The sequence below is a fragment of the Macaca fascicularis genome, chromosome 2, assembly GCF_037993035.2.
Source record: "Macaca fascicularis isolate 582-1 chromosome 2, T2T-MFA8v1.1".
NCBI classification, from domain to species: domain Eukaryota; kingdom Metazoa; phylum Chordata; class Mammalia; order Primates; family Cercopithecidae; genus Macaca; species Macaca fascicularis.
In genome coordinates, this window is record NC_088376.1 from 101,398,448 (window position 1) to 101,410,552 (window position 12,105).

Here is a 12,105-nt window from a genome sequence, read left to right on the forward strand (position 1 = left end):
TTTTTCTGTAATCCATATGGAAAATTAAATTATATAGATGGCAAAAACTTTCCTGATAAACTGGCTTTACCATTAATAACACACAAGCTTTTCTTAAACTCTGGCTTTGTCTAACACTTTTTGTTAAGCAAATGGGTTTTTACCCTCCAAACCACTGAGGGACTGATTTATAGTTGAAAACTACAGAAAATACAGAAAGACTTCCTCTAGTCTTATCCACAACTCTTTATAATGTTATTGCATGAGAATTTTTAATGCAGTGCAGTAAGAAAAGCACCCTCAGCTGTGCCTCGGAAGACCTAAGCTCTGGCTCTGGCTCTACTACCAAATTGCTGTGTGATTTTGGGAGAGTCACTTTGCCTCTCTGGACTTCAATATTACCACTTTGAAAGAAAGAGAGGGGGAGAGACATCAGCTGGATGACCTGAGGCCATTTTCTGCCCTAATACTCTATGACAAGTATCCGTAATAGAGGTAATTTCTACATTTACACTTAGGGTTTATTTAAATACAGTCTTTTCTTTCTCTTTATTTTGAGGGAAAGGAGGTCAAATATGCTGCTAGTCTGTTTTTCCTTCTGAAGTGAAATGCAGTCTTTTGAACTTTTGGAGGGACCCAGTGGAATTGAATTGAATCCCCAATGGATCTGATCCAGCATTTTCAGAACCCATTGAATGTGCAGCAGGAGGTAGACTTGGAGAGGCCATTGGCTCTGGAGGTGTCACACTACTTTGGCCTTGTAGTTTGGTTTTTGCTGCCTTCCCATAGAATGCCTGAATCCCTGCTGTAGGCCCAAAGGTGAGGAACCAAGGTTTGTCAGTTAACTATGTCAGTTTGCCTGTCTTCAGAGTCAGGATGTTGTGGGTTGAATAATGGTCAACCAAAGAGACAAAGTCTTAATTCCTAGAACTTGTAAACGTTACTTTACTTGGGAGAAGAGCTTCTGCAGATGTGATTAAGTCAAGGATTTTGAGATAGGGAGACTATCATGGATTACCTGGTTGGATCCTAAATCCAATCATGAGTGTCCGCATAAATTAGAAGTGGGTGAGATCTGATGCAGACACACAGTGTAGAAGGAGATGTGAAGATGGTGGAGATTAAAGTGATGTGGCCACAAGCCCCAGATTTGCTGGGGCAGCCACCAAGAGCCAGAAGTGGCAAGGAACAATTCACCCTTCAAGCACCCAGGAGGAGGCAGCCCTGCTGGATTATTGCCATCTGGCCTCCAGAACCAGGGGAGAATACACATCTGCTGCTCTAAGCCACTAAGTTGGTGGTAATTTGTTACAGCAGCCACAGAAAACAAATACACAGGTGACAGCAGGCGAGTGTCCAGTCCTGCAGGGGCCCACACCAGTCCCCAGATCTGGCCCCGGAAACACAGAAAGAGGAGCATCCTTCCATTCTGGCTGTTCAGTCCTTTCCTCCAACTCTTCACCAGACTCCCACATCTCCACCTTGCCTCATTTTGCCTGTTCAACTATTTATTAAGAAGTTGCTGTGCACCAAGCACTGTGCCAGGTATGGAGAAGCAGCTGATAAAACAATCCTCAGGAACTGAAAATAGAGACGGTTTGGGGTTTAGATCAGCTTGCACTAGAAACTGGGCTTGGGGGGAATTCCACCTTAGTCCCTCAGGCCTTGCTTAACTGGGCTTTGGAGGGGAAGGTGGCTTCCCCCACACCTGCCCACACTGATGAGGCAGTCCCATAGTTCCCACCATCATGACATGGACTAGTCATACCTGAGGGCCCTGAGTTCTCCATTGGCTCACCATTGATCTTTGCTTATCACATACAAAACTCATAAAGGAACTGGGTTTTCCCCAAACTGTGTCAAAACGTGAATGATGGTGAGGTGAATTTCCGAGGTATGAATTCAGGTACCAGCAGATATTTCCTTTTATTTCTTCTTTAGAGACAGGTCAGTGGCTGAATCATAGCTCACCTCAAACTGCTGGACTCAAGTGATCCTCCCACTTTAGCTTCCCAAGTAGCTAGGACTACAAGCGCATGCCACCACGCCTGGCTAATTTTATTTAAACAATTTGTAGAGATGATGTATTAGTCTGTTGTCACACTGCTATAAAGAAAGACCGAGATTGGATAATTTATAAAGGAAAGAGGTTCAATTGACTCACAGTTCTGCATTGGTGGGGAGGCCTCAAGAAACTTACAATCATGGTGGAAGGTAAAGGAGAAGCAGGCACATTTTTCACAGGTCGGCAGGATGGAGTGAGTGCAAGCAGGGAAAATGCCAGGTGTTTATAAAACCATCAGATCAGATCTGTTGAGACTCACTCACTATCAGGAGAACAGCATGGGGGAAACTGCCCAATGATGCAATTAACGCCACCTGGTCCCGCCCTTGACACATGTGGATTATGAGGATTATAATTCAAGATGAGATTTGGTTAGGAACACAGAGCCAAATCATGAGCTGGGGTCTTGCTATGTTGACCAGTCTGGTCTTGGACTCCTAGGCTCATGCAATCCTCTTGCCTCAGCCTCCCAAAGTGCTGGAATTATAGATGTGAGCCACCGTACCTGGCATCCAGCAGATATTTCTACTGCATTTCTCCAGGAATGAGTGGGTTGGAGATGAGGAGATTCTGGAACTTCTGTTGTTTCCTCCCAACAATTCTGGGACTCATGTTCACTCTCCTGGGATAGGGGAAATTGACTTAAAGTCATTTTCAAAGGGCATTCCTGTTGAAATAGTTAATATATGTACATGCTATGTACATGCATACCAAATACACACACATTTGTGTACGCTACATACCATGGAGGAAAGCCAGTCTTGGTATAAATTTTACAACTTCAAAATAATAATGGAATTATGATTTCATTTTAATACCATTTTCAATTAAAAATTTTAATAGACTTTTTTAGAGGTTTTAAGTTTACAGAAAATCTAGGTAGACAACACAGAAAATTCCCATTAACCCCTGTATTCGTCTGCTAGGACTTCCATAGCAAAATACTACAGGCTGAGCAGCTTAAACAACAGAAATTTGTTTTCCCACAGTTCTGGAGGCTAGAAGACCAAGGTGCCCACAAGTTTGGTTTCTGGTGATGCCTATTTACCTTACTTGCAGACGGCCACCTTCTCCCTGTGTCCTCACATGGCCTTTCCTCTGAGCACTTGGAGGCCAGAGAGTGAGCTCTGGTGTGTATTCCTCTACCGAGGAGACACCAGTCTTACTGAATTAGGGCCTCAGCCTTATGATCTCATTTAACCCTCACTGCCTCCCTAAAGCCTTTAGGTGACTAGATGTGAGGGTGGAGCCCTCAAGAGACTGCATTGCCTTCTTTCTGTCTGCTCTTGTAGTGGGAGGACACCTCCAGAGGAGCTGCTGTTCACTGAGCTGCACTCACACATGAAGATACAGACTTTGTGAAGAAGGAATTGGCAACGCTGAAACCTCCAGAACAAAGGCTATCACTAAGGTATGTGCTATAAGCATCCTTGGGGAAGAAGGGCATGAGTAGGCAGGGGCATTTTTATATCTTTAGAGGATAGGCAAAGGGAAGACCATAATTTCAGAGGTCTAGCACAAGAGGTAAATTTTTTTTTTTAATCTTTGCATTTCCTCAGAGCCCACAAACATGCATGTGTATTAGTGGCTGCCCATGCTCTGGCTGAGGGGAGCAAGCCATGCCATTTTCTCTGCAGGCCTTTAGGAGAGAGTGAAAACTCCTAGAAGAGTGGGAAGGTAGATAAGAAAAGATCCTTTAGAATACCGGGCATCTGGGAAGATCTGTCCTTGTGCTGGGTACAGGGCTTCTATCAGGTAACTGAAGGACACCTGGGTGCTGTTCTTAAGGAAGGAAGCCAGCAAGCAAACTTTCATATAACTAAAGATGTTGCTGGTGGGTGCCTGTAGTCCCAGCTACTCAAGAGCCTGGGGCAGAAGGACTGATTGCGCCCAGGAGTTAGGGGCTGCAGTACACTGTGATCACACCTGTGTATAACCACTGCACTCCAGCTTGGGCAACTTAGTGAGACCCTGTCTCTATAAAAAATAAATAAGTTGCTGCTTGCTTGTGCTTTCAAATCATAGAAAGGTAGCAGAGTGGATAGGGATGTCTGAATGTAACGCAAACAAATTCCTTGGAAAAATATGTCTGGATTGAAATTGTATTGAATGTATATATCAATTTGAGAAGAATTGTCAAGTTTTATAATTTTTATGTAACTGAATTGCATTTTTATTAGGTTTATTCCTAGAAATGCTAGTAATTTTCATTGCTAGTATAATTGGGATCATTTTTCTATTGCATTTATAAAATTATTTTTTTTTGGTGCTTAGGAAAGCAATTAAAAGAATAAACTGATGAATATCATGCAGATATATCTCTAAAACAGTAAGGAAAATACAAAATGAGAAACAATATATCATTTATGTAAGTTAAAAGTAAACACACAAAAATATATATTGTTTATGGATGTATATAAATATGTAAAAGTACAGGGGGAATTTGTTTCCAATGACACATACCAAATTGGTTTTAGTTGTTTATGTTATGGGGATAAGTTGTGTAGTTAAAGGGAACATTAGCTTCATCTCTATTGCATCAAAAATAAAAAAAAGAAGAGGGATGGAAGGAAGAGAGGGTATGAGGGAGGGAGAAAATAAGGGAGAAAAAAAGGAGGAAGGAAGGAAAAAAAAAGAATCCAAAGTATTGTGAGAATATGTTAACAGCTGCTAATTCTAGGTGATGGAACTACAGGTATTTACATTTTCATTGTAAGTTTTGGCTTTTCTCATCTCGGCTGACTCCCCTGTACTAGCTTGGGTTTAGATAACAAAATACAATAGACTGAGTGGCTTAAACAACAGAGAGTGTTGTTTAACATACTTCTAAAGGCTGGAAGTCCAAGATCAAACTGCCAATGCGGTTGATTTCTGGTGAGGCTTCTCTACCTGGCTTGCTGATTTCAGCCTTCTTGCTGTGTCCTCACATGGTCTTTACTCCATGCACAAGAGCAGCGAAATTTCTTGTGTCTCTTTCTCTTCTATTAAGGACACTAGTTCTATCAGATTAGGGCCCTGCCTTTTTTGGTTTCGTTTCTGTTTTCTTTCTTTTTTTTTTGAGACAGAGTCTCACTTTGTCACCCAGGCTGGAGTACAGTGGTGTGATCTTGACCCATTGCAATCCCCATTTCCTGGGTTCAAGCAATTCTCGTGCCTCAGCCTCCAAGCTAGCTTGGATTACAGGCGTGTGGCACCATACCCGGCTAATTTTTGTAATTTTAGTAGAGACAGGGTTCTGCAGTGTTGGCCAGGCTTGTCTCAAACTCTTGGCCTCAAGCAATCCGCCTACCTCGGCCTTCCATAGTGCTGGGATAAAGGTGTGAGGCACTGTGAGAGCCAGGGCCCTGCCTTTATAACCTCATTTAACCTGTTTTTGTTTTTGTTTTTTTTTTGAGACAGAGTCTTACTCTGTCACCCAGGCTGGAGTACAGTGGTGCGATCTCGGCTCACGGCAACCTCCGCCTCTTGGGTTCAAGTGATTCTCCTGCCTCAGCCTCCTGAGTAGCTAGGATTACAGGCATGCACCCGCTGCACCTGGCTAATTTTTGTATTTTTTAGTAGAGACATGGTTTCGCCATGTTTGTCAGGCTGGTCTTGAACCCCTGGCCTCAGGTGATCCGCCCACCTCGGTCTCCCAAAGTACAAGGATTACAGGCATGAGCCACAGCTCCCAGCCTATCATTTAACCTTAATTACCTCTTTAAATACCCTATCTCTAAATAGTCACACCCACACCAGGGGTTGAGCACTTCAACGTGTGAATTTGTGCAGGACACAATTCAGTCCATAACATCCCCCTAATTTTTAAAAAATAAAAATGTTTTTAAGGAGTGTCTTTTATGTGTCTCTGTGACCAGGTCCCGCTGCCTTGATGGATTATACACTTGACCCCAGCATGACAACAATGACCGACTACTACTACCCTGATAGCCTCTCAAGCCCCTGTGATGGAGAACTTATCCAGAGAAACGACAAGTTGCTCCTTGCTGTCTTTTATTGCCTCCTGTTTGTATTCAGTCTTCTGGGAAACAGCCTGGTCATCCTGGTCCTTGTGGTCTGCAAGAAGCTGAGGAACATCACAGACATATACCTCTTGAACCTGGCCCTGTCTGACCTGCTTTTTGTCTTCTCCTTCCCCTTTCAGACCTACTATCAGCTGGATCAGTGGGTGTTTGGGACTGTAATGTGCAAAGTGGTGTCTGGCTTTTATTACATTGGCTTCTACAGCAGCATGTTTTTCATCACCCTCATGAGTGTGGACAGGTACCTGGCTGTTGTCCATGCCGTGTATGCCATAAAAGTGAGGACGATCAGGATGGGCACAACCCTGAGCCTGGTAGTATGGCTAACCGCCATTATGGCTACCATCCCATTGCTAGTGTTTTACCAAGTGGCCTCTGAAGATGGTGTTCTACAGTGTTATTCATTTTACAATCAACAGACTTTGAAGTGGAAGATCTTCACCAACTTTGAAATGAACATTTTAGGCTTGTTGATCCCATTCACCATCTTTATGTTCTGCTACATTAAAATCCTGCACCAGCTGAAGAGGTGTCAAAACCACAACAAGACCAAGGCCATCAGGTTGGTGCTCATTGTGGTCATTGCATCTTTACTTTTCTGGGTCCCATTCAACGTGGTTCTTTTCCTCACTTCCTTGCACAGTATGCACATCTTGGATGGATGTAGCATAAGTCAACAACTGAATTATGCCACCCATGTCACAGAAATCATTTCCTTTACTCACTGCTGTGTGAACCCTGTTATCTATGCTTTTGTAGGGGAGAAGTTCAAGAAACACCTCTCAGAAATATTTCAGAAAAGTTGCAGCCATATCTTCATCTACCTAGGAAGACAAATGCCTAGGGAGAGCTGTGAAAAGTCATCATCCTGCCAGCAGCACTCCTTCCGTTCCTCCAGCATAGACTACATTTTGTGAGGATCAATGAAGACTAAATATAAACACATTTTCTTGAATGGCATGCTAGTAGCAGTGAGCAGAGGTGTGGGTGTGAAAGGTTTCCAAAAAAAGTTCAGCATGAAGAATGCCATATATGTTGTTGCCAACACTTGGAACACAATGACTAAAGACATAGTTGTGCATGCCTGGCACAACCTCAAGCCTGTGATTGTGTTTATTGATGATGCTGAACAAGTGGTAACTTTAAAGGATTCTGTGTGCCAAGTGAAAAGAAAAGATGTCTGACCTCCTTACATATGCAAAAATATACCTCCAGAGCCTGTCGGTAGGCTGGAAGAAGTGGATATTGAAGTTTCCAGTTGTCTATTCATTGACTGATGGTGAAACAGCTGAAGTGATTCTGAATCAAGGTGATTGTGATTATAGTGACAATGAAGATGATGCTGTTAATACTGCATAAAAAGTGCCTGTCGATGACATGGTGAAAATATTTGACAGGCTTATGGAAGGACTAGAGCAGCATACATTCATAACAGAACAAGAAATTATGTCAGCTTATAAAATCAAACAGAGACTTCTAGACAAAAACCATTGTTGATGATGCCTCTAGAGGAGACGTTTAAAAGCCATCAAACAGAATGCCTTCCCTGGAGGACCCACTTCCTCATTCCTAAACTGTGTCTGATGTTTCTTCTCATGTAAGAAATAAAAAATAAAAATAAAATAAAATATATTGGTATGTAACTACAGGAAAAAAATAAAAAATATATAGTGGATGGTAACCTTTCAATAAAAACTCAGTATCATAAGTAGAGACTGAAAGCTTACCGTTGTTGCTATTGTTTAACAGCTGATACAGGTATTCTGCTGATGCTACTGCTGCTTAGTTACCACGAACACATTGTTTTTTCACTATTAATGGTGTGTCATATTTTTTACTTTTAAGTACTTATGTGTGAGTAAGTGTAAGAAAATGATTGCTTATCAGTAGTATCAACGATTTACTCAATATCTGAATCACCTTGATTCAGAACCATTTCAGCTGTTTCACCATCAGTCAATGAATATCAGTCTCATTATTGATGTCAAAAACTTCAATATCCATTTCTTTCAGCCTACTGCAGACTCTGGAAGTATATTTTTTTGCATATGTAAGGAGGTCAGACTTTTTTTTTTCACTTGACATACAGAATCCTTCAAAGTTACCACTAGTTCAACATCATCAGTAGACACAATCACAGGGCAGAGGTTGTGCCAGGCATGCACAACTACGTCTTTAGATTTTGTGTTCCAAGTGTTGGCAACAACATATATGGCATACTTCAGATAAGTTCAGAGTCAGGAAAGATGATGGTGCCAAACCGCCACAAATATTCTATTTGTGGGTGGCTGAGACAGTGACATCTTTGCTTTCTGATGATTCAACATACACAAACTTTGTTGCATGCACAAAAATTATTAAAAATTTTGGCTGGGCATGGTGGCTCACCCCTGTAATCCCAGCACTTTGGGAGACCAAGGCGGGTAGATCACTTGAGGTCAGGAGTTCAAGACCAACCTGGCCAATATGGTGAAATTCCATCTCTACTAAAAATACAAAAATTAGCCTTTCTGCCTGTAAATGCCACCGAAGAAGCACCGTTAGAGTCTCTCTTCTCACTGCCATCATGTCTAAGTCAGAGTCTCCTAAAGAACCTGAACAGCTGAGGAAGATCTTCATTGGAGGGTTGAGCTTTGAAACAACCAATGAGAGCCTGAGGAGCCATTTTGAGCAACGGGGAACGCTCACGGACTGTGTGGTAATGAGAGATCCAAACACCAAGTGCTCCAGGGGCTTTGGGTTTGTCACATATGCCACTGTGGAGGAGGTGGATGCAGCCATGAATGCAAGGCCACGCAAGGTAGATGGAAGAACTGTGAAACCAAAGAGAGCTGTCTCAAGAGAAGATTCTCAAAGATCAGGTGCACACTTAACTGTGAAAAAGAACTTTGTTCGTGGCATTAAAGAAGACACAGAAGAACATCACCTAAGAGATTATTTTGAACAGTATGGGAAAATTGAAGTGATTGAAATAATGACTGACCGAGGCAGTGGCAAGAAAAGGGACTTTGCCTTTATAACCTTTGACAACCATGACTCCGTGGATAAGACTGTCATTCAGAAATACCACACTGTGAATGGCCATAACTATGAAGCTAGGAAAGCTTTGTCAAAGCAAGAGATGGCTAGTGCTTCATCCAGCCAAAGAGGTCGAAGTGGTTCTGGAAACTTTGGTGGTGGTTGTGGAGGTGATTTTGGTGGGAATGGCAACTTTAGTGGTGGAGGAAACTTCAGTGGTTATGGTGGGGCAGCCATGGTGGTGGTGGATATGGTGGCAGTGGGGATGGCCATAATGGATTTGGTAATGATGGAAGCAATTTTGGAGGTGGTGGAAGCTACAATGATTTTGTCAATTATGACAATCAGTCTTCACATTTTGGACCCATGAAGGGAGGAAACTTTGGAGGCGGAAGCTCTGGCCCCTATGGTGGTGGAGGCCAATACTTGGCCAAACTACGAAACCAAGGTGGCTATGACAGTTCCAGCAGCAGCAGTAGCTATGGCAGTGGCAGAAGATTTTAATTAGGAAACAAAGCTTAGCAGGAGAGGAGAGCCAGAGAAGTGATAGGGAAGCTACAGGTTACAACAGATTTGTGAACTCAACCAAGCACAGTGGTGGCAGGGCCTAGCTGCTACAAAGAAGATATGTTTTAGACAAATACTCATGTTTATGAGCAAAAAATCTCGAGGACTGTATTTGTGACTAATTGTATAATGGTTATTTTAGTTTCTGTTCTGTGGAAAGTGTAAAGCATTCCAACAAAGGGTCTTAATGTAGAATTTTTTTCTTTTTTTTTTTGCGCACCCATGCTGTTGATTGCTAAATGTAATAGTCTGATCATGACGCTGGATAAATGTCTTTTATTTTTCTAATGTGCTGTGTAAAGTTAGTCTACTCTGAAACCATCTTGGTAAATTTCCCCCAGCAGTGTGAAGTTAGAATTCTTTCAGGGTGATGCCAGGTTCTATTTGGAATTTATATACAACCTGCTTGGGTGGAGAAGCCATTGTCTTCAGAAACTCTAGTAACTGACAGTTACTAAACCATAATAACTGACAGTTATTATGACCTGAAGCTCACCATTGAAAGGGATTACCCAAGCAAAATCATGGAATTATTGGTTATAAAAATGATTGTTGGCACATCCTATGCAATATATCTAAATTGAATAATGGTACCAGGTAAAATTATAGATGGGAATGAAGCTTGTGTATCATCCATTATCATGTGTAATCAATAAATGATTTAATTATTTTGAAAAATAAAAATACAAATACAAAAATTAGCAAGGTGTGGTGGCTTGTGCCTATAGTCCTGGCTACTTGGGAGGCTGAGGCAGGAGAATCACTTGAACCTGGGAGGCAGAGGTTGCAGTGAGCAGAGATCGTGCCCCTGCTCTTCAGCCTGGGCAACAGAATGAGACTCCGTCTCAATAAATAAATAAATAAAATGAAATTCATAAAACTACTGTGATGATTAATACTGAGTATCAACTTGATTGGATTGAAGGATACAAAGTATTGATCCTGGGTGTGTCTGTGAGGGTGTTGCCAAAAGATATTAACATTTGAGTCCGTGGGCTGGGAAAGGCAGACCCACCCTTAACCTGGATGGGAACCATCTAACCAGCTGCCAGCATGGCCAGAATATAAGCAGGCAGAAAAATGTGAAAAGAGAGACTGGCCTAACCTTCCAGCTGACATCTTTCTTCCGTGCTGGATGCTACCCGCCCTTGAACATCAGACTCAAGTTCTTCAGTTTTGGAACTCGGACTGGCTCTCCTTGCTCCTCAGCCTGCAGATGGCCTACTGTGGGACCTTGGGATCATGTGAGTTAATATATATATATATATATATATATATATATATATATATATTCCATTAGTTCTGTTCCTCTAGAGAACCCTGACTAATACAACTACCTTCAGGCTATGTGTATAAGGTATATATAAAACATAAATGAATTCTGTGTTTAGACCTGGGTCCCATCCCCAAAATATCTCATTATGTATACACAAATATTCCAAAATCTAAAAAAAAAAAAAAACCAAAATCTGAAACACTTCTGATCCCAAGCATTTAGGATAAGGGATATTCAACATGTATGTTAAAATATTTAACTATGATTGGAAGTTTGTCTATTTTTCATTTTAATTATTTTAATTTTTGCAGTATATATCTTGAAGCTATGCTATTAGGTGAATGCATAAATAGTTTTGTTATGACTTTTTATTGAATTGACTCTTTTAGCATTATGAAATGCCTCTTTCTCTCCGGTAATACTTCTTGTCTTAATATCTACTATGCTTAGCATTAATATAGCCACACTGGTTTTTCTTTTGATTAGGGCATATGTTGTATAAGGACTTTATTTAAGTTAATAAATGGAATCCAACCTCTCTAGAACCCATATAGGATAGGCCCCATATTGTAATCATGTCTACTCCCACTGCCGTTAAAGATGCAGGCGTCACACTTTCAATTCACTATAGCTGGCTGAAACCAGCGGCAGCAGTAACTCCTAACGACGACCAGTGGATTAACAAAAAATACCCAGATCGCTCCACCCGCATAGTCCTATGGCAAAATCCAACCACTGGTAAGAAGGACAACTGCCCTACACTGACCACACCGGAAGCTGGTCAGTCTACACATGGCTAAAGCTTGAGGATCCCGCAAGCTCTGCTCTAGTCACATCCCAGAAGCTGACTAGTCTATGACAGTCAAAGCTAAGAGGACCATCTCTGGAAAAGTAAATATAAATACAATTTATAAGCCTAGTTATAATTCTGTCAATACTGATTGTTCTGTTGTCATGTTATTACTGCAAATGCTGCAAATGTCTATGCCCAGAGGAAGGTTTGCCATGCCCATGTGTAGTGTAAGCATTTTTCTATTACATACACTAATGTTCTTACCATTTCTGCCTATAGTAAAAAAGGAGAAATCTTTAGAAAGATGCCCACATTGTGTACACACTACCTGGGTAAGAAATACCATAGTTAAAACTCTACTGTACCATACCTACTATAAATGTAC

At 41.6% G+C, this 12,105-nt stretch overlaps 1 protein-coding gene and 1 pseudogene across 1 annotated transcript; both read left to right on the top strand.

The window, feature by feature from the left end:
* Positions 1-5,901: 5,901 nt before the first annotated feature.
* On the top strand, positions 5,902-8,204 carry CCR8 (C-C motif chemokine receptor 8). The gene has a single exon (XM_015445353.3). It carries the CDS (start codon positions 5,916-5,918, stop codon positions 6,981-6,983), a length of 1,068 nt encoding a protein of 355 aa, XP_015300839.1. The 5' UTR covers positions 5,902-5,915; the 3' UTR covers positions 6,984-8,204.
* Positions 8,205-8,397: 193 nt separating this feature from the next.
* On the top strand, positions 8,398-10,829 carry LOC107128915 (heterogeneous nuclear ribonucleoprotein A1-like; annotated as a pseudogene).
* Positions 10,830-12,105: the final 1,276 nt, after the last annotated feature.